The following is a 23,612-nucleotide window of genomic DNA, read 5'->3' on the forward strand; positions in this document are numbered from 1 at the left end:
TCATTGGACAAAAGTAACTTGGACAAAGTTTGTTAATCTTTGCAGCAAACCCAAAATGGCTGTCAGTTAATAACATCACAACAAATAAAGTAGGCAGCAGAAGTAATTTCTAAAACTTTACTCATCCTTTACAAACTTCTTTCTTACATCAGATGTTAATTTTATTTCTATAGAGAGCATCGTTCTCTCTCGCAAAAAAAAGCATTGCTATTTTAGTAAATTAGAAAAAATCCAATGTTTAAAGAGTTAATAAGTTGATTATCATAATAGCCACTAATGACTTGCACCGTAATATTACCATGTTTCACTCCAATTACGTATCAAAAGTATAATTACATATAAAAAGCATAATTTTCCTTCATAATAAATCTTCAATCTGCAATTTCCAATGATAAATGGTAAATAAAATATACAGCTAATAGGAAGCCAATTAAACGAGCCAAAACGAGTATATGTACCGTAAATTGCATTTATTTACCGTAGCTCTGGTATCTTTGATAGTTCAAACTTCAGTCGAGCATTGAAATTGACATGGAAGTCAATGTTAATGTTCCCAGTTCCTTCAACCCATAAACCCATGTTAATTTAGAAATAACCTGCACGTGTATGTTTTAGAATGTTATCATATTGTAAGACATTTTTTTTCATATGGAACGAGAAAAAGAAAATGAAAAAGACTCAACCTAAATCCAGGGACTCAGTACATTCTGTTTCTCGCGTTTACATCCTATATTCATATATTTGTATTTATTACAGAAAAAGCGTCTGGCAGAGTCTTTGCATTTGTAGGATCTCTGAACGGCGAACGGCGCGCCGTTAAGCGTAAATCCAATATGGACAACCTCACCGAATCGTAATACTTCCTGGGCGGAAATTCTGCGAAGGCGGTCAGTCTCGGCGACCGGATGCCGAGGTTGTTTCCATGATTGGCTGACGCAGCGGTTCTTCTCACTCGATCGGGCAACAACGGCTGCAAAAACAAAACAGAAATTGACGTTAAAGGAGAAAAAGAGACGCACACATGTGTAATACAGCTTATATATACAGGGTGTATCAAAAAGTATGTTACAAATTAAAAAATAAGGGCGTATTCTAGAGGTCAAAATAAGGAAAGAAGTTCCTATAAATATGAGTCCAAAAATGCTTTCCTTCCGATTTATAGCCCCCTAAAGTTGGGGGGAAAAAATCGAACTAAATTGTCAAAACCACATAAAAATGAAGGTCACTATCGAGGTCACTATTAATTATTACGCTGTGCAAAATTTTGACGATCTTTTTCCCTCCAACTTTAGGGGGCTACAACTTGGACAAAAGGCACTTTTGGACTCATGTTTATAGGGACTTTTCTCTTATGTTGATCCCTAGAATACGTCCTTAAAATTTGGGTAAATGTTCAGACTCCATCAAAAACCGCGGTATTTTTGCAGCAATTAATAGAATTAGCTATAAGAAGACATGCATACAAGGTATTAAGAGGGGGTTTAAGTATCTTGTAGGAAAAAATCTAAAAATTAAAATTAAATACATTCATATGGTACGTCCCACCTTGCGTAGAGATCTTGCTAATCTCACAAGGGAAGGACGCATGGACCGGGAAACGGTTTGGAACGAAACTTACGGAGTTAATAGTACTAATAACTCATGGTAATAGCATACGATGCAATACCTCTTCGTTTTCGAGAAAAAACGGTCTAAAGAAAAGAGCCAACAAAGTGTACGAGTTAATAAGAAGGGTATTCAACGAAGCGGCGTAGTGCAGCAGTGAAGGTAACGGACTACCAAGCTGACGGCTGAGGTTCGATCTCCGCTGTATGGTTTTTTTTATTCTGTAAGCATAAAAATGAAACAGAAAACATTAATAAATAATAAAACTGCATTTCTTAAATATATTAGTGTTTGTTAAATATATTATTAATGATTTAAATTGCAAAAAAACCGTAAATCTTATCTATAAAATATATAGTGTATGAGAAAATTTTTATACAATAATTGCAATGGAAATAGGAATAAAAATATTGTTATGAAATATATAGGAGTGCTATTAACCTTTTGCGTTCGATGCCGCCACAGTGGCGGCATTCGCAAGTCGTCGTAGAAGTCGGTGCCGCCAGACTGGCATTCATGATCGCCTGGTGCGCGGCACGGCAAACGAGGCTAGCAATAATGAAGAGAACTATCCTTCCGATGCTAGATTCAAATGTTTAGATCAACTTACAGATATCAATGTTTATATCGATCTCTTCGAAATCGGCCGACCGCAAAGGGTTAAACTAGTATGAAATAATTTTTCGTAATCTTATATTGTATATATAAAATATTTGTTTCTGTTACAACTCTCTATGTTGTATTGAAGCTCTTTATCTCTTCTGGCAATCCTCCTCCAAAAACTTCCTTTGTGTCATTCTAAACGATCGTTAGGAATGACGAAATGATTCGAGCGTCGGAACAATCGTCAGTAGAGCAAGCAGCAGTGTGCGTTTATTAGTGATACAGAGCAGTTCGGTGATCATATTTAAATTACATATATCATAACAATATCAGAGAATCCTTCAACAAGCAAAATAGTTGATGTAGAATCGCTAGAAGAAAGATCTTTTGAAAATGAAGATTTTAAAGGTGAATTCACTAATGCTCTCGTATATGGGGCATTCCATATGAAGTGATACACCCAAATTTTCAAAGTTGTACGATTATGCTGAAATTTGCACAAATTGTAGTCCTATCACAACTAAGATTTTTGGCCAAATTGTTTGACTCACGACCAACGGGTTGTCTAGTAACAGAGGTTTGAAGTTTTAGCATTTGGGCCGTTGTGTCCAACTTCAAACGCCGGTAAGTTCCAATAGACTATTCCGATTTTCAAAAACAAGGAGTGATTTCTAAAGGTCTTTTTGCGCCCTTTAATCCTATGAAATCAGTTTTGTTTTTAAGTCAAAATTTATTAAAAATTTTTGAAGGATAAGAAAGAAATTGTTTTTTCTCAAATTCAGACATCTTTGATTTTCTTCGAAAATATCTTTAAAAAAAGTAGAATTCTTGCCCTTTAAAATAATTCCAAGATCAAAATGGGCAGACTTTTAGTTTTCAAGATACAGCTGTTTTAAGACCGAGCGCGTCACGCACGGTGCAGCTCGGCCGCTGTTGCAAGTGCCACGGATGATCCGATCAGTTCTATTGCTTGTGGTCAGACGTGATGTGATCTGTGTCATATATCATATATATATATATATATATATGATCAAGCCATTTACTATAATATATAAACATCAGCAGCTTCTCTTTGCTAGGCCCATTATCACATCTTGATTAAGGGTCACTTTTATTTTGATGTCCTTATAACCACCGCGATCTTGCCTCCATTTCCTGGATCAACCACCAATCTTGCTTTCGTTTGTCGGATTACCCGCCGATCTTACCTTAGTTGGCTAGACATCTTATCATAAAAACCTCGATAACCTTGAAACGGCTGACCCAAAGTGAATATAATTATAGTATTTTGAAAGGGTCTAAATAAGAGGACTATAAGAATATGCAATAAAAGATGTAGGATTACATTTAAAAAATTCGAGGTAATTTTCATCTGACCTTGGCGACGCAACCCAAGGTCAAACTGATAAAGCTAATAAATAGTTTTAAGTCTTACAACTTTTATCTAAAACATTTTTCTTATAAAACTTATATTTATATAAGTTATATTCATATAAGTTTTATAAGAAAAATGTTTTAGATAAAAGTATTTATCTTAAAACTATTTATTAGCTTTATCAGTTTGACCTTGGGTTGCGTTGCCAAGGTCAAATGAAAATTACCTCGAATTTTTTAAATGTAATCCTACATCTTTTATTGCATATTCTTATAGTCCTCTTATTCAGACCCTTTCAAAATATTATAATTATATTCACTTTGGGTCAGCCGTTTCAAGGTTATCGAGGTTTTTATGATAAGATGTCTAAACTAGCCAACTAAGGTAAAATCGGCGGGTAATCCGACAAACGAAAGCAAGATTGGTGGTTGATCCAGGAAATGAAGGCAAGATCGCGGTGGTTATAAGGATATCAAAATAAAAGTGACCCTTAATCAAGATGTGATAATGGGCCTAGCAAAGAGAAGCTGCTGGTGTTTATATATTATAGTAAATGGCTTGATTATATATATATATATATATATGATATATGACACAGATCACATCACGTCTGGCCACAAGCAATAGAACTGATCGGATCATCCGTGGCACTTGCAACAGCGGCCGAGCTGCACCGTGCGTGACGCGCTCGGTCCTAAAACAAGCTGTATCTTGAAAACTAAAAGTCTGCCCATTTTGATCTTGGAATTATTTTAAAGGGCAAGAATTCTACTTTTTTTAAAGATATTTTCGAAGAAAATCAAAGATGTCTGAATTTGAAAAAAAACAATTTCTTTCTTATCCTTCAAAAATTTTTAATAAATTTTGACTTAAAAACAAAACTGATTTCATAGGATTAAAGGGCGCAAAAAGACCTTTAGAAATCACTCCTTGTTTTTGAAAATCGGAATAGTCTACTGGAACTTACCAGCGTTTGAAGTTGGACACAACGGCCCAAATGCTAAAACTTCAAGCCTCTGTTACTAGACAACCCGTTGGTCGTGAGTCAAACAATTTGGCCAAAAATCTTAGTTGTGATAGGACTACAATTTGTGCAAATTTCAGCATAATCGTACAACTTTGAAAATTTGGGTATATCACTTCATATGGAATGCCCCATATGCGAATTCTATTTACGAGAGTAATGAATTATTATCAAAAAATCCTCCAGCGAAAATATAATATACTTTTACTCCTATTTCCATTGCAATTATTATATAAAAATTTTCTCATATACTATACATTTTACAGATAAGATTTACGGTTTTTTTGCAATTTAAATCATTAATAATATATTTAACAAACACTAATATATTTAAGAAACGCAGTTTTATTATTTATTAATGTTTTCTGTTTCATTTTTATGCTTACAGAATAAAAAAACCATACAGCGGAGATCGAACCTCAGCCGTCAGCTCGGTAGTCCGTTACTGTTTCTTTGAATACCCTTCTTACTAAATCGTACACTTTGTTGGCTCTTTTCTTTAGACTGTTTTTTCTCGAAAACGAAGAGATATTGCATCGTATGCTATTACCATGAGTTATTAGTAGTCAAGTACTATTAACTCCGTAAGTTTCGTTCCAAACCGTTCCCGGTCGATGCGTCTTCCCCTTGTCAGTATTATCTTTAGCATATTGTACTCATCTGATTAGTAAGGCGGATCCAATAGATATATTTTATTACCATTCTTCTGTACGCAAGATAGCATGTATCATGTGCAAAAGCATCAGCATGCGCTTTATATAGTATGTAAAAGTAATATTTTTTGGTAATTATACAGTATATGACACATGTTATCAAGGTCATCATCCTGAGCAACGTGCAAAAAGTTGTAGGCGGCGCTCGTTGTTTGTTAAAAAGTTATTAACAATAGAATTTTCATTAATCGAGCGTAATTTTTCGACACTGCGTCATCTTCAGATACCCCGTAGCCAATGAAATAATTCGTACAGCATCTGAAAATGAACTTAAGATAGCTGACTATGAATACCGACCATTGTGTTTTAAGTTATATATCTCTTAGTCGTGAGTTGTTAAAATGTTAAACAGCACATATAAGCGGGGGAGGAGCTCCGCCCCTCCCCCGCACCCCCTTCCCAAACAAAATTCTAACCCAACTTATTGCATCTTTATATATTGTTAGGCGTTGTTGAAAAGATCTCTTTGAAACACAGAATATCAAATTATACCGGGTCTGCCAAAAGTTCCGAAACGGCTAATTATTTAAAAAAAGAATGATTATTTTAAACAATGTTTGAAACAAAAGTTGTAGGGCTTAAAAAAAGCTATCAGATATTGATAATTGTTTGACTTTGGAATGACCTTCAGAAACGTTATCAAGGTCGACATAACAATCTTAAATAGGAACTCTAATTTTTTATTACATCGTCTTTTTCCACTAATTAATTTGAACAACTTTTGTCTGAAACATTTTTTTATTTACCTAATATTTTTTCGAAATATTTAAGGATAACTTAGTAACTTTTTTAATATTTAACTTACGATATCTCCCTAACTGTTTGTCGGGATAAAAAAATGGTACTAGACTTTTTTATTCTATTTGATTTCAAGAATATATTGGTACAATAATGCTCTATTTTTTGTAAATTTATCAATCTTTCGAAATTTCAAAATCATCAAATTAACAAAAGTCAGGGCGCTATTGTAACAATATATTCTTGAGACCAAATAGAATAGAAAAATCTAGTACCATTTTTTTATTCCGACAAATAGTTAGCCAGATATCGTAAGTTAAATATTAAAAAAATTACCAAGTTATCCTTAAATATTTCAAAAAATATTAGGCAAATAAAAAAATGTTTCAGACAAAAGTTGTTCAAATTAATTGGAAAAAGATTAAACAATTATCAATATCTGATAGCTTTCTTCAAGCTCTACAACTCTTGTTAACAAATTGTTTTAAACAATCATTATTTTTTGGAATAATTAGCCGTTTCGAAACTTTTGGCAGACCCTGTATGCAGATATAATTAGTTAAGTTAGGTTAGGTAATAGATCTTAAGAGAACATTTTCAACAATGTCCACAAATAAATAAAGATGCAATAAGTTAGGTTAGGTTAGAATTTATTTTGGGAGAGGGTGCGGAGGAGAGGCGGAGTCCTTCCCCCGTTTATATGTACTGTTTAACATTACAGTAAAATTGAAACATGCCTACTTTATTTACATAGAAATTTGCAAATTTCAGTCTTTTAGTCTATGTATTTAACTTTGCGAGAAAAAACACCCGTTGATGTAGATAATTTTTTTTAATTTTACCGTACAAAAAACTTAAGCCTCTTCTTAATACCTCGTATATATGTCTTATAGCTAATTCTATTAATTGCAAAAAAAACCGCGGTTTTTGGTAGAGTAGTACTTCTAAACATTTACCAAAATTTGTAACATACTTGTAGATACACTCTGTATATGTATATACATATATACAGGGTGTCTCATTTTAATGTCCCACCCCAAATAACTCTTCAGTATTGAAGTTTCAAGGAAAATAATATGAATAAAAGTTGTAGGGATTTAAGTGAGCTACCTTATGATGACCTTGACTTTGATCTTGAACTCTATTTTCAAGGTCATTTGAAAGTCAACTTGCCTTTTTTAAATGGGAACCCTTATTTGTTATTACACTGTTTTTTCTACTAGTTAATTTGAACAACTTTTGTCTAAAACATTTTTTTATTTGTCTAATATTTTTTGAGATATTTGAGGAAATCTTGATAACTTTTTCAATATTTAACTTACGATATCCCCGCTAACTATTCGTCAGAAGAAAAAGTGGTACTAGACTTTCTTGTTTTATTTAGTCTCAAAAATTTATTGTTACAATAACGCCCTGACTTTTGTTAACTTACTGACTTTTGGAAATTTCAAAATCATCAAATTAACAAAAATCAGGGCGCTATTGTAACAATATATTCTTGAGACTAAATAAAGCAAGAAAGTCTAATAACACTTTTTCTTCCGACTAGAATAGTTAGCGGGGATATCGTAAGTTAAATATTGAAAAAGTTATCAAGTTTTCCTCAAATATCTCAAAAAATATTAGACAAATAAAAAAATGTTTTAGACAAAAGTTGTTCAAATTAACTAGTAGAAAAAACAGTGTAATAACAAATAAGAGTTCCCATTTAAAAAACGCAAATTGACCTTCAAATGACCTTGGAAATAGAGGTCATGGTCAAAATCAAGTTCATCATAAGGTAGCTCACTTAAATTCCTACAACTTTTATTCATCAGATCATTTTCCTTGAAACTTCAATACTGAAGAGTTATTTGGGGTGGGACATTAAAATGGGACACCCTGTATATACACATATACACTCACACATAAAATTTTGTTCCGCACAAGATGCACGAGCGAAATCTCGTTTAATTTTAACGAACGCAGAGACTGTTTATGAACGAGAGCGACTGGCTCAAACATTTCCAAGGTACCAGCGCTCGTCGCCTCTTCTTGGCTAAGCCTCGCCGATTTATTTCCGCGGAAAATATGAGTATACCCAACGTCCAACGAACGGCAAACATTACGTAACGAGCGCGCGATGTGCGCTCAGCATTGACAGTAGTTTCTCCCCACCCTCTTCATCTCCACTCTAATTCTCTCTCTCTCTCTCTCTCGCTCTCTCTCTCGCTTTCTCTCCCCCCTCCCCCTCTCCCTCTCTCCCCCATCACTCTCCCCCTCTCTCTCTCTCTCTCTCTCTCTCTCTCTCTCTCTCTCTCTCTCTCTCTCTCTCCTCTCTCCCCCTCCCTCCCTCCCCCCTCTCTCTCTCTCTCTCTCTCTCTTTTCGACTCGAGCCGGGCTAAATGAGCATTTATACTTCTCGTTCTTCTTGAAAAAGCACCATTTTGCGTATTTACAGCAACATTTTTGCCACGATAAATGTTTATCGTCGAGTGGGACACTGTATCGATTATCGAAACGTCTATTACGGAGTTTCCAAAAACAAAACGATAAATTATATTAGGGCATCGAAGCGAGTGCGCTCGTGCTCGCGCGCACGTTACCATGTGGCGACGGAAAACGACAGGAGAGTCAACGATCGCCACAGTAGGTCGGATTCGTTCAAGAAATATTTTTGTGAAACGGGTAAGTCTGTGTGATTAATAATTGTAACAATCCAGCAGCGTGAGTTTTCAAGTACGGCCAGTGGAAGAAAAGATTGTAGCATTCTTTTTTCACTGGCTTTCGCTACATATCCGTGTGTCGATGGAAGAATTTACCCTTCAGTATATATCGGAAGACATATTTTCCTATCCGATATGTCCTGTAGCTCGTCAAGATAAAAATGATTCAACCGAATTTCCCCTGATTGTCTGAAGACGGAACTTGATAACTTTATCATTTACTGGACAAAGAAGGAGAGAGATAGAGGGAGAGAAGTTTGTTTACATCTTAGGATATGATCTTAGGATATGATGGTTTAAGCGCTTGACATTAGTAACATTGATTAACAGTGATTAACAAAGGGAGTAGTATACGCAAGTAATTACAAAAATAAATCTTACATAGTAATAATATAAATGAGAAGAGAAACGCAATGTTTGATTGTATTCTAGATTAATATGATAAATTTGTTGAATTAATAATTTTACATAAAATAAAAATCAAGCCGGATTCAATTTATATCAGCACGTTCTATTCGGGAGAAAACGATAATAACTCTCTTTAAAACTGAAAATGGAATTAAACGATCTTATATTGGCTATTGTTTCAACAGTCGATAGCTACCAACCTAAATGATCTTTCGAACTTTTCAGCACGATAAATAGATATTGATAATCTATCGAGACAGGTTCTATCACGAATAGTTATATCCTCTCTGAAAACAAACTCCCTTTATATAAGGCTGTGGATACTAGTAAAATGTAATAAAGAAGGCAGCTAAGATATTTTCTTCTCAAATGAACTTTGAATTATCCTAGCTCAGAAAAGAGAAGCGTGGTACAATTACTTAATAATTAATAATTTGATCTTGTGAACAAATTTAACGGAAGAGTTCATTGCCCATTAGAGACGAAACTTCATATCGCTAAGAATAATCAAAGATAACAACAATGCCAACGTAACCAACGGATGACCAACATAAATGGATTAAAGATGGCTATTTAAATTTAACTCATCATATATTATGAAGTTAATTTTCTTAATTGTGCGGCTAATGTGTTTTTCCCAAGATAAATTATTCATAAAAATTATCTTAAAATATTCAATCGATTCTGGACAAAGAATGCTGACCCCAAATACTCTAACAGGAGAGAAATCGGTCAAGCAGATACTTTTAACAAACTTAGAAGTACTTAGAGTAATAGTCTTCATTTTCCCAGGATTTAATAAAAGACTTATGCTCAGCTCAGACCGCTAACCGTTCTATATTTTTATTAATTAATGATACAGCCTCCTTCAATTTTTACGGATCACGGTATAAATAAACTTGTAGATTAATCGAAATTTGTAAATTAATAGAAATTATATTTACAATGTTTAAAAGTCGTATTAAAATTTGATGTAAAAGGAACAAACAACAACGGAGGACTCAGAACTGACATTTGAGGAAATTTGAGCACAAACATCAAGAAAGGCAGACAATGTAGCATCGACACCTGAGTATACACACATGATCACGTATAACCTGCCTTTGGAAGTATACAATATAAAGTTGAAGAAGAGTAACCCCTCACAATTTCCGAGTAAGCAGGGTATGAAATGCGCAGTCAAAGACCTTTGTAAAATAAAAACATACTGAGACGATAAGCATATGTCTATTCACAAATCGAATGAAGTTTGTGTGTATGTGTGTGAGAGAGAGAGAGAGAGAGAGAGAGAGAGAGAGAAGGAGAAAACAATGATACGAATTTATTGGGTTGGCAACTAAGTGATTGCGGATTTTGTCGACAGATGGATTTTACACTTTCTTTTGTTTCGTTAACATGTTCAAAGTACTTAACCTATATTTTTTTCTTATTGTTTGGACTTCTACCTTTCATTTAGTACAAAAATTATATCGATTAGTTCTTTAGTTTTGTTTTTATCCCAATTTAAAAATGGAAGAGCAAGACGTGCACTTCAGACATATTTTATTGTATTATTTCCGAAAAGACAAGAACGCATCGCAAGCACACAAGAAGTTATGTGCCGTGTATGGGAATGAAGCCTTGAAAGAAAGGCAATGTCAAAATTGGTTTGCCAGATTTCGTTCTGGTGATTTTTCATTGAAAAATGCTCAACGATCTGGCCGTCCAGTTGAAGTCGATGAGACCCATATCAAGGCCATTATCGATTCAGATCGTCATAGCACAACACGTGATATTGCAGAGAAGCTCAAAGTATCGCATACATGCATTGAAAAAAATTTAAAAAAGCAAATTTAAAATTTTGAATTTTCATTCTTATTTAAAATCCGCAATCACTTAGTTGCCAACCCAATAATTAATTCATACAAGTGAATGCTTCGATCGGTCAGAGTGATTTTGTTTCTTCAGCAGTAGAGTCCATCAGATTCAACTCGAGTCAAGATATCCATTTGCCAATACCGAATAAATTTCTCATTTGGTATAAATGAAAAGTCACTCGAGTTCGAACGATTCATTGTTACTCTGTTTCTCCGGTGCAGAATCTCTCTGCGAGAAATTCCAAGAGCCAACTTGCACTCGTTCAATGTCCATCCCGCATTCACAGGATCTTGCCGAGTCGTCTTCCGTGTAAGCCGCAGCACAGCATGCAATGCACCGACGACATTCCCTCTTGCCGACTTTTCCCTCCTCTCTTGTTCTCCTCCGAATTAAACGATTATCATCGCGTACAATAAACGGGAACGCGCGTGGGTGCGAGACTCTCGACGAGAAGGTTCAATCCTCTCCTCCGGATATTCTTATTGGCGCGATAGGGAAGGTAGGCAGTAGGTAGGTAGACATGTGGCTTTCGTATTGATCTACACCGGCGAGCTTCTAGCGACCTTTGTGCTTCTCCGCGCCTCCTCCCGTGTCAGTCTCCTCCCCCTCTCTCTCTCTCTCTCTCTCTCTCTCCCTCTCCCTCTCCCTCTCCCTCTCCCTCTCCCTCTCCCTCCCTCTCTCTCTCTCTCTCTCTCTCTCTCTCTCTCTCTCTCTCTCTCTCTCTCTCTCTCTCTCTCTCTCTCTCTCTCTCTCTCTCTCTCTCTCTCTCACTCTCTCTCTCTCTCTCCCTCCCTCCCCCCCCCTCACTCCCCCTCCCCCTCTATCGATCCCCCTCCCTCCCCCTCTCCCCCTCTATCACCCCTCTCCCCCTCTATCACCCCCTCTCTCCCGCCTCTCCCTCTCGCTCCCCCTCCCCCTCTCGCCCCTCTATCACCCTCTATCCCCCCTCTCTCCCCCTCCCCCTCTCCCCGTCTCCCCCCTCTCCCGCCCCTCTCCCTCCCCCTCTCTCTCCCTCCCCTCCCTCTCTCTCTCCCTCCCTCTCTCCCTCCCTCTCCCTCTCCCTCTCCCTCTCTCACTCCCTCTCTCACTCCCTCTCTCACTCCCTCTCTCACTCCCTCTCTCACTCTCTCTCTCACTCCCTCTCTCTCTCTCTCTCTCTCTTTCTCCCTCTCTCACTCCCTCTCTCACTCCCTCTCTCACTCTCTCTCTCACTCCCTCTCTCTCTCTCTCTCTCTCTCCTCTCTCTCTCTCTCTCTCTCTCTCTCTCTCTCTCTCTCTCTCTCTCTCGCGCTCGCTCGCTCGCTCGCTCACTCGCTCGTTCACTTTCTCTCTCTCTCTCTCTCTCCGTGTGTTGTGGAGGTGGTGGGTTCTCAAACGGGGTTGGCGACGGGACACCCGGCGCGACCTACAACAACCCGAACTCGCACAGCTGATTTCGTAACAGCGGGTGGAAGGGTGGAGGACGAGGCGGCCAGCCGATACTCCCGGAATCCCGTCGTTCTCCGGAAATTCATCCGCCGTGACCTATATACCGCCCTTGCCCGAATGTCGAAACACCACGGAATCGGACCGAGCCGATACGCGCGCAATGGCGCGTTTAATCCCCCGAGTCTAATTAGGATATACTTGCGTTCGGAGTCGATGATGAAAAAGCGCGGAATGTTTGTGACTCGCAGCAAGAACGCGAAAGGAGGGACACGAGAAAGCGAGGATCCATCGCGAGAGACCCGGCATTCTCATTTCTTACTACAAAAATAGACTTACCTTCCGCATTTTTTTCCGTCCATTTCCGAGCGTGCGCTGAAAACCGCAAAAAGCCAGATTATAAACTCCAATTTCGCCTAAATTCGGAAAAGATAATTTAGCCTGCATCACAATTTGATTGCAATCAGAGTCGTCGTGCAAATTACGTGAAATGTATATGTAAGCGCTAGATACCCGGCATACGATCGACGCAAAAACAACGGCGTAGCTGGTCTGGCTGAAAGTTAGATTACGTAATTCCTGGGAGGCGTACAAAGCGTCACGTAAAAGTCGTATACCGCTGGACCGCGAGGAGCCGAACCGGTACGTCCGATAAGAGGAGGGCTTGCGAGCTGGCTGGTGCGAGGTCCGACCTTGACCTTGGTACATGGACGAAGGGCGTCGGCCGGTCTGTGCGTGATCGATAATGGGAGCGATTCTTCGAGCGTGCCGTCGATGATGCTATCGTCCTCGGCAAGGAACGAGACTCAATCTCGAGCCAAGTGAGTATCTGAAAGAAAGAAACGAATGTGGTAGAATTTCGATCAACCTCGCAGCTCGAACTTGAGAACGAGCAGAACTCAATTCCACATCCTCGTTCGCTCATTCATGTGCTGCGCTTTATGCCCACGGCAAACTAGGGATGGCGTCCATTAAAGCCCTATTTGACTGAAGGCAAGGTTATACGCGCTCCGGAACGTTTTACTTACATAATGACGTTATCAAAGTTCACGTATAAAAAACGAAGCTCCGAAGCTATTGCGATATTAAGCGGACCGCACTTTAGATATTGGAAATTGAGAATTGCGGAGACTTCCAGGATTGAAGTTACCTGGTAAACTTACAACGATAGTGACATTCCATCAAAGTTGTGATCTTCTACTCTCAGTAACGTTACATGCTCATTTCTACCGAAGATAATCAAACTTTAACCTAAAGGAGCAGAATTAATAAAAGTGTTTTTCTGCCTCTATAGGATTTTCAAAGAACAATTTTTTTTTATATTGTATGATCACTAGGAATGTCAAAAATAACCATGAGGCAAGGAAAAAAGTCTCGATTCATAAAGCCAAAATTAATTATTAGTCTAGTTATATCGTAGAGATGTGCGAATCAAGAATTTTTATGTCGAACCGAATTTCATTTTTTAAATTCGAATTCGAATCGAATCGAATCTATGAAATTTCACTTGAATTCGAATCGAATCGAATCATTAAAAAATTTAATATGACTATTAAACATGCAAATAATGATGGAAAATTTTAATACGAAAGGAAATATTGATATTGTAATATCATCTTAAAGTAAAATATATATTTAAATATTTAAAGTAATTTATAATTAAGTTATTAATTATAAGTTAAGTTAATTACAAGTTAAGGGTTCAAATATACAAGGCCAGATGGCCCGTTTTATAGCTGATGCACGCAAACGATGATGTATTTGATTCCTATTCGAATTATTCAGATTCGAATCGAATCGAATTACATTAGATTCGTTTCGATTCGATTCGAATTCGAATAGTTCGCACAACTCTAGTATATCGTCGTGTTATCACAACCTTTTTCATCACTAATAAGTGGACTGATAAAATATTTTCGTTCATTATACTTCTCTGCCATCATATTAACGTCATGTTGACTCTTCTCCTTTGAGTCTATCTAAAGAGAATTGAAGACTAGATTGAGATTTAATTGACATTGACACGAACTGACATGAGTGGGCAAACATCAATGAGATGTTACTGGTTGGTATTCATTGGGTAGGCAACTCGTCGTATTCTTTAATCTTTATCTTTATACTTATCTTACTTATGCCTATCTATAGTAATATCTATTTTAATCTACATCTATCTATTTATCTATCTATATTATATATATATGTATATATATATATGTGTGTGTATATATATATATATATATGTATATATGTATAATATATAATCTGATATGGATTCAGACTGTTTAAAGCACTTGAATAATGACGTCATTAGTCTTGTATACAGTCATTAAACGATAGATTGCAGCACTTTTACTTCGGTAGATCTCATAATGTATCGCGAATCTAATGGAAGAGAAAGAGAGTCTATTTAAAAATATATTTTTCTATTGTATACCGGGAACGTTCTGCATGTCGAGACAAAGCTTTACGCAACCTACTTTTTACTGGCTACATAAAAAGCATGCTTTGGAAGCTATTGTAAAGCGTGTAGTATATTACACCTCAAATATTGAAGATGGAAGATTGCAAATTGAAGATTAACCAGTCAACCAATCGGTAACAAAGTGAGTCGCAGTCGAGATCGGTCGATTCGTTGCATTCCGATCTTTAATTGACAATGTCCGATCTCCAATAATCAGATACGACCTTAGCACTTTAACGACCGCTGTTACTTATATACGTGACTTTATTCTGTTAAAGATTGCCGCTTAATAAAGAAATATTTCCTGGCAAGAAATACATAATTGCAATATTATAAGAGCTACATAAAAAGTTAGGTGCATGGATATATGCATTGGTAGGAAATAATTCCCGGCAAAAGTCTTGTATGTAATTATAAAAAAATTACATATAAATATATGACCACGTATATAATCATATAGAATCGTATAAATAATATACGTCCACATAGAAAAATGCTGAAAAGAAATCCGTGGGTAATGGATTTTTTACTCTTTTTTAACATACCATATAACACTCCTGAGGCGAGATTCTGTAACTTCTTACAACAATATCAATAGCATGATATGTCGTTGCGCATCTTTTCTGCCATATTATACTTGTGCCACGACAGTGTCGTTATCGTTAACGAGTTACAGAATCCCGCTACTCGTGGCTAATGCATGAAACATTGTCAACCAATTTCTAACAAGATGTTGGCAATACTTTTAGTGATGCTTTTCTTTCTCCATACTTCTGTTGGCAATATGTTATTTTATCAATTCCTGATTACATACATACAACGGTGGTTGCTAGTGTTTGTATGAATGTTATAATTTTCATTATTTTTCATCCGCATAATGTCGAATCGTAAATGCAATATACATGATAATATTAGAAGAGAATTGTTCTTCATTAAAGATGTAAATGAAAATGTGGAATATCAGAAGAAAAAAGATTCTCGAACAAGTCCATAAATCTGATAAATATTCTGATGAATTTAAGATACAAACTCGACTATTATATATTTTTTAAACGTGCAATTTTTCTTATTAAGCATGTTTGTGATTTATAATTATTTTTTTTTTTTAATTTACGTTGGTTAATTGTGTCTTTTTATACCAATATCTCTCTTATTTAAAATGCTGTAAAAAATATAATAGATTTATTGTTGGTTTTCTTAATCTTCAACATGTTCCGTTTTTTTTACAAAATGTTCCAGGATTTTGAGTAAAAATTTGAGAATGTCAGTTAAAGAAAGAAAAAAAAAGAGCAACCCTACCCTAGCAACTAAACAAAATCCGTCCAGACACATAACCGTCTCCCCCGGTTTAGACAGCGTCTAAACGGGAGTCCTCCGCGACCTGCCGTCGACAAATCGCGCGGAACAAATGCGGAAATCATCGAAATGTTAAACACATCTTAAAGCTCGTCGCGACGAGCAAAGAGCCGCGCGGTCGGGGCGACAGCAGCGGGATTTCAGGTAGCAACGGGGGCCATTGCGAGAGAGCCGACCGAAAGTTTCCTTCGCAGAAATAGCGGAACACCGGAACGGCGCACGGCACACTCGTTCACTCGCTCCTGCGCGCGCTCGTTCGCTCGCTCTCGCGCGGCCGAGCGGCCGAGAGCCGCCGAGAGCGGCGGAAGGGGGCTTCGAGGAGGGTGGTGATTGGCTGAGCCGGACGAGGAGAGGCTCGCGGCGCTGTCGCGAGGCGATCCCGCGCCGTTCCGCGTCACGTCACGCCGCGCCGCTTCGGCACTTCGTTTCCGACTCGCGCGGCGTTCGTACGGCAACTACGATACACCACGATCGCTTCTGCTGCTCCGCTGCTACGTGTGCTTGTCCGTGCGCAGGAGTCTAAGGTGCGTCTATTAGCGCTACCGGTCGTCCCCCGATTGCATCCTCTAACCACTTCTCTCCGTGGTTGCTCGTGCCTCAGGTGAGTGTCTCGCTAGAGATTGCCGATCATCGGCCGTCGCATGATCTTTCCTTTGTTGCGTCTCTCTCGCTGACGACCTGGTCGTCGTTATGTCACCCGTACGTGACTGCGTCGGCGACCGCGATCCATAGATCCTACCGGCCTTCTCGCCGGCGAACCGAGTCCCCTTGCTCCCCGTTTCTCTTTTAAGGTTGGAAAAAGCCGTGATTCTTACGGGAAGGGTTCACCACACGCACTCTTTTCTGCTCTCCGTTCTCCATTACGGTAATCGGCGCTCTGCGACTCGTCTCTTTCTGTGAAGAGATTCCTTCGGAAAACATGTATGACGCGCCTGTCGATGGAGAGAAGGAGAGAATGACGAAATGAAGATCGAGAAAGAGTTCAGCTAGGATATTGGATTTCTGGATTCCGGTCAGCATGCCAAAATTGGCCGGTCTCTGCGTGTGATAACCGACTAGCTCGCTTTCGATTGCGTTATGCCGCAGGAATTGCAGTCAGACGCAGGATGACGAGAGAGAGAGAGAGAGAGAGAGAGGGAAAGAGAGAGAGAGAGAGAGAGAGAGAGAGAGAGAGAGAGAGAGAGAGAGAGAGAGAGAGAGAGAGAGAGAAAGAGCTGGACAGGATTAAATTCCCCGCAGCGGCTCGTTTCGCACACGCTTTCTGTCCGATCTCGGCGTTTCGTGCTTTCTTCATGTGTATTTCGCGTCTTGGATCTAAAATATCTGTTTCGTCTCGAGTGTAAAATCTTCCCATTGTGGTTCATCCCCGACAACGACGGTCATGTAAAAATTCTCATGGTTACGTCATTAAGGCTCGCGCATAAAGGCGGAGAGGCGAGCGAGATTTTATCGTTCGCACCGTTTTCGTCATTTGTTTCCTTGGAGGCAATTGTTCTTCCCTGTTAACCCTTTTGATTCGGATACCGAGAAACCCGTCTCGATCGTTTCCGGCACCGCGGGCCCGACCTTTTCAGCCGGGTTGTGTCAAGTTCTCGGGACTAAATGAGTTTTCTTGTTCACGCCGCTTTCGAAACATGGTGAAGCATACAGAAATGTCGCAGAAAAGGCCAGGCCGCTCTTTCTCTCTTATCCTGCATCTCACTTACTCGAAAATCATTCACACGCGTCCACTTCGTTTCCAAACGCAGCCGCAGAGCGACACGAGGAAATACAAACGGGCCCGAGAGGTTCGTCAGGATCGTTCGACGTTGCCACGAAGGCATTCACTCGAGAGGATCGATAGGTCGATCGATTGCCGTTGGCAGTCACCAACACCTACCGTCTCGAAATCGATCCATTTCGCTGGCCGATAACGGCGAAATATGGACGCCTCGCATAGCGTAGACGTTTATGTAATAGTGTGCAACGATGACAATCGATAAAACGTAACGATGGCGTCGCACGAACGCGGAAATCGCACTTGGAATACGTGGAATGCGTACGCACCTTCAAGCAGCTCGGTAATCGATACCGATATGAAATGTAGGATAATCGCGCGATAACGTGGCCGAATTCCTTCGCAGGCAAAATATATCGGCATTCGCACGCACTTTCTCTCGGTGTCTCCTCAGCATCAGAGTTGCCAGATATCCTTTGGGAAGGATTATCCTTTATTCTAGCGAAAATTCTTACATCCTACCAGGAACGCTATTTGTTCTTCTCTGTCGCATTGGAATTTTTTTTTTTTATCAGATATGCTGCCATAGTGACTGACTTACCGTAGTCATTATCTATTAACATTTTTGTCGGCCATCCTATTGGATGGAAATTGACGTTCGGGAAGACGCATTTCATCCGACGACCCTTTTTCTTTTGCTCGGTAAAATTTTCAGTCCTTTTCTACCAACCTACAAATCTGGCAACTTTACCTGGGCGTGTCGTCGAGCGAATTCGCTGTTTTCCGCCGGAACTTGTGGATTTTATTTATTTTATCTCTTTCACTTATTTTTTTTTGTACATTTGTATACGCGCATCAAGTATTAACGAAACTTTGTCATTTTATTAGGCCGAATTTTATTCATTTTTCTAATCGCTCCCCTCATGTATCTGGGGATATCACGCGATATAATGTGAATACGTGAAAGTGCTAAAATGACGGATCAGTTATGACCATTGTGTGAGGGTCGTAATGCGCACGCATGATATATTCAGACACGATGCGAACGATTAAAGAGGTCAACGGGAGGTTACGCCTGAGAAATGTTGGGACTTCGTTGAAACTCAGTGTACGTTGACACATGTCTCGTTTTGCGCGAGCCGCGCCGTTTTCTCTTTTCATTGTTATCGCGCCCGACGATAATTGTAGTTTCTTTCTGTGCCATCATACTGATGATGTGACTGGGCGCCGTTCGCGACACGCAAGATTCCCGCGAGAGAGAGAGAGAGAGAGAGAGAGAGAGAGAGAGAGAGAGAGAGAGAGAGAGAGAGAGAGAGAGAGAGAGAGAGACGAGAGAGAGAGACGAGAGAGAGAGACGAGAGAGAGAGAGAGAGAGAGACGAGAGAGAGAGAGAGACGAGAGAGAGAGAGACGAGAGAGAGAGAGACGAGAGAGAGAGAGACGAGAGAGAGAGAGAGAGAGAGAGACGAGAGAGAGAGAGACGAGAGAGAGAGAGACGAGAGAGAGAGAGACGAGAGAGAGAGAGACGAGAGAGAGAGAGAGAGAGAGAGAGAGAGAGAGAGAGAGAGAGAGAGAGAGAGAGAGAGAGCGAAAGGACGACGCGATTCAGAAGACGGCCACGCGCGGGACGATTAACGATGATGAGTCTCTCGCTGCATCTGCAATTGTTAGGTGCGCCCTCTCGATTGAGATGCACAACTGCAGCGCACCTCGAGCTCGCTCGAGAGAACGAGAAAACAGGATGGTCAGAAATTGCGTGCGCGATTTGGTCCGTCCGATTCGTCGTGTTTCATTACATCTTCTGCGAGCGGCGTTGCTCGTGGATTTGATCGGACGCACGATGTTGTCCCCCCCCCCCCCCGGTGAAAAATATATTTCTCATCGGGAACACCTCCCACTTCCGGTCGGCCAGAGACGACGGGCGATCGATAATCGTCCAGTTGTCTCGTTCGATGGCGATCCGCCGGCACGCTGATCGAACATGCAAATTGTTTAGGCGCGTTGTTGCGGCGAATTTCCGCCGCATCCGCACACCCATTGAAGGTGCACCGATGCAGATTAAGCCGCCGGATCTGCGCGTACGACAACCGCCGCGGAAAGCGATTACGTAAGTCGGCGGGACGTGCTTCTTGTGCACGCTACACAACCGTTGAGCTTCGATTTATCACATTCGCGCGCGCGCGCCGGATATCCCGAGGACCACCACCGCGGAAAAACAATTGGGACGTTTCGGCCGTCGGGATTCCACGGGATACGAGTCTGGGCGGCTTTTCTCTTAGCTTTCTCTTTATTATTTTCGAGCCGTTGAAGCTTATCGCCCGTGAATCCAGTATAATGTAATATACTCACTATAATGTAATATATTCATAAGAACAAATTATAAAAGAATATATGTTAATTTATATATATGTATATTACACACACATATACATATGCTCTTAAAGTTTGATTACTTATTTCTGAATACCTTGTATATATAAGAATTTTGTATATATATATAAATATAAATATAATATATATAAATATATATATATAAATATAAATATATAGAAATAGGTATATATATACATAAGAAAAATATATTAATTTGTGTATGTGTGTGTGTGTGTAAATTTTAAATACACACACACAGGATATACTAGAAAGATGGGTACTTCAGATTCAAGGTATGGCGTTTTTGATAAAAATGTTAAATATAAAAGTTTTAGGATTTAGAAATGAGCATCTAGTGGTGAACTTAAACTTGACCTAGAGATAAAATTTAGAGGTTAAATCGATTTAAAATCGTAAATGAAAACCCATATTTTTATTACATCATTTTTCTCTACCGATTAATTTGAACAACTTTTGTCTGAAACATTTTTTTATTTGTTTAATATTTTTTTAGATATTTAAGGAAAATTTGGTAACTTTTTCCATATTTAGCTTACGATATCTCGGTAATTATTTGTTGAATGAAAAAATGGTACTAAACTTTTATTCTATTTAATCACAAAAATATACAGTTACAGTAATACTCTAACTTTTGGTTTGCTTGATGACTTTGAAATTGCCAAACATCAAGTTAACAAAAGTTAGGGCATTACTGTAACTGCATATTCGTATTATTGAATGGGATAAAAAGGTCTGGTACTACTTTTCTTCTTTCGACAAATAGTTATAAAGAAAAAATAATTATTAAGTTTTCTTTAAATATCTAAAAAAATATTAGACAAATAAAAAAATGTTTCAAACAAAAGCTGTTCAAATTAATTGGTAGAAAAAGATGATATAATAAAAAACGAGGATTTCTATTCAAAAATTTCAAAGTGATTCTTACATGACTGACAATACTATTGAAGGTTATATTAATATTACTTATGTAATGTGTCACGTAAAATTCTACAACTTTGTATGAAATATTTTTCTCTAAAATGCTTTATTTTCGAGATATTTAGCCATTCCGGAACTTTTGGGCGCTATATACGCATATATATACATTTATATACGTATGTGTGTGGTGTGTGTATATGTGTGTGGGTGTGTGTGTGTGAATTACATATAATTATGTAATATATATAACTTTATATATTATATATGTAAATTAAAAAAATATAATATATGTATGTATATACACTTTATATATATACAGGATGATCCGGAACAATATATATACAGGGTATCCCGTTTTAAAAAACGCACCTCGATAATTCTTTAACGAAGCATTTTCAACAAAAATGTTTCGGACAAAAGTTGTGTGATTTCAAGGGGAATATAAAACGCCTATACTATTTTGCTTACAAATGGCACAACTTTTGAGATATTTACTGATAATTACTTTTCTTAAATGGAAACCCCAATTTTTTATTACACTTTCTTTTCTACCAGTTAATTTAAATAACTTTTGTCTAAGACATTTTTTTATTTGCCTAATATTTTTCGAGATAGTTAAGGAAAATTTGATAACTTTTTCAATATTTAACTCACGATATTTCACTAATTATTTGTCGGGAGAAAAAGTGGTACTAAACTTTTTTGCTCCACTTGGTCTCAAGAATATATTGTTACAATAGTGCCCTGACTTTTGTTAATTTGATAATTTTAAAATTTCCAAAAGTCAGTAAGTTAACAAAAGTCAGGGCGCTATTATAACAATATATTCTTTAGATTAAATAGAGCAGAAAAGTACCAGTTTTTCTTCCGACGAATAGTTAGCGAGATATCGTGAGTTAAATGTTGAAAAAGTTATCAAGTTTTCATTAAATATCTAAAAAAATATTAGGCCAATATAGAAATGTTTCAGACAAAAGTTATTTAAATGAATTGGTAGAAAAAAACAGTGTAATAAAAAATTGAGGTTTCTATTTCAGAAAAGTAATGATCAGTGAATATCTCGAAAGTGGTGCCATTTGTAAACAAAATAATACAGTTGTTTTATGTCCCCCTTGAAATCATACAACTTTTCTCCGAAACATTTTTGCTGAAAATGCTTCGTTGAAAAATTATCGAGGTGCGATTTTTAAAATAGGACACCCTATATAATAAATCTTGTCCTTAATATACCATACTCTTGAACGAATTCCAAGCGACTTCCTTTTTCTAAAATGTTGTTCGAAGCTTAGTTTTTGAGTTGTAAAAATAAGTAGTTTGTTTATTACGAGCCGGGTATACAGAAGGCAGGCAAGGACGGAACAATTGACCGTTCGCGCGCACCCCGCGTAGGCGCTGACGTTGGACACTTTATGCGATGTGTTGATCAACATGCGTGATAACATTCATATACATTATTTTTAAAACTTAAAACTTTTAATAATTGCAATCGGGTATAATGAACTTAAAACTTTTAATAATTGCAATCGGGTGTAATAGCAAATATAGTATTACAAATTAGTAAGATACAATATTATAACATAACGTTTGAGAGTACATTTGATATTACGTGAGCTTTTTTTAACTGCAAAAACAACAGCACTTACGCGGCGTGCGCGCGGACGGTCAGTTGTTCCACTTTTGCCTGCCTTCTGTACCCGACCTATAACAGACAAACTATTTATTTTAATAACTCAGTAAGCATCGGATAACATTTTGCGAAAGAAAGCAGAATCTTGATATTTGTTTAAGAATATGGTAAGGATAAGAAATTGTTTTGGATCACCCTATACAACATAATATATAAATTAAAAATATATATATGTACAAATAGTTATACAACTTTTGTGAAATTGGAGATTTAAAAGTTTGGAGATAAATTCGAAAATAAATATTTACTTATTTTTGTATAAAGTAGACAAGAGAGATATAAGTCGTGATTTACACGCTGTTAAATTGGAAGCGAATTGAAAAGCATGCTCGCGTGAGTGAAAAATTTTGCGGTTTTATTCTATCAGAAACGGTAATTCACGACGGTACGTGGAAGTAGTTTCCGGTGACGTGCCGACGATTCTAATAAATGGCACATCATATGATGCAACTTTCCTATGGTGGATGATCGCGCTGGTATGCGGTTTCTTAATCATGCGACTTCGTTAAACCGAACGACCGGAGATTCGTTCGAGCGCTCGCGTGCGCATGTGTGCATATTGTGGGTTTGGTAATTCCGAACGGAAATTGATGGTTGGCGGTCTCCCGATCTTCTCCCTCCTTCGCT

The 23,612-nt window shown here is 38.1% G+C and overlaps 2 protein-coding genes across 3 annotated transcripts in view; one reads left to right on the forward strand and one right to left on the reverse strand.

The window, feature by feature from the left end:
• Positions 1-208: 208 nt before the first annotated feature.
• LOC109504300 (uncharacterized) lies at positions 209-16,582 on the reverse strand. Of its 2 annotated transcripts, XM_019843579.2 has the most exons (5): positions 16,214-16,582; positions 12,967-13,282; positions 12,793-12,828; positions 848-970; positions 209-560 (listed from the first exon to the last, which is right to left on the reverse strand). In XM_019843579.2, exons 2-5 carry the CDS (start codon positions 13,159-13,161, stop codon positions 510-512), a joined length of 405 nt encoding a protein of 134 aa, XP_019699138.2. In that variant the 5' UTR covers positions 13,162-13,282; positions 16,214-16,582; the 3' UTR covers positions 209-509. The 2 variants fall into 2 exon arrangements, with proteins under 2 accessions (XP_019699138.2, XP_025153618.1); XM_025297833.1 differs by lacking the exons at positions 12,793-12,828; positions 12,967-13,282; positions 16,214-16,582 and adding an exon at positions 11,232-11,614 and having other exon boundaries at positions 209-970.
• An 89-nt stretch (positions 16,583-16,671) lies between these two features.
• Positions 16,672-23,612, forward strand: part of Argk1 (Arginine kinase 1) — a 59,935-nt gene continuing 52,994 nt past the window's right edge. Inside the window, exon 1 of the mRNA XM_011149431.3 lies at positions 16,672-16,871. The gene's annotated coding sequence lies outside the window, so the exon portion shown is untranslated. The remainder of the gene's footprint in view (positions 16,872-23,612) is intronic.

The sequence above is a fragment of the Harpegnathos saltator genome, unplaced genomic scaffold, assembly GCF_003227715.2.
Source record: "Harpegnathos saltator strain DR-91 unplaced genomic scaffold, Hsal_v8.6 scaffold19, whole genome shotgun sequence".
In the NCBI taxonomy this organism is placed as follows: Eukaryota; Metazoa; Arthropoda; class Insecta; order Hymenoptera; family Formicidae; genus Harpegnathos; species Harpegnathos saltator.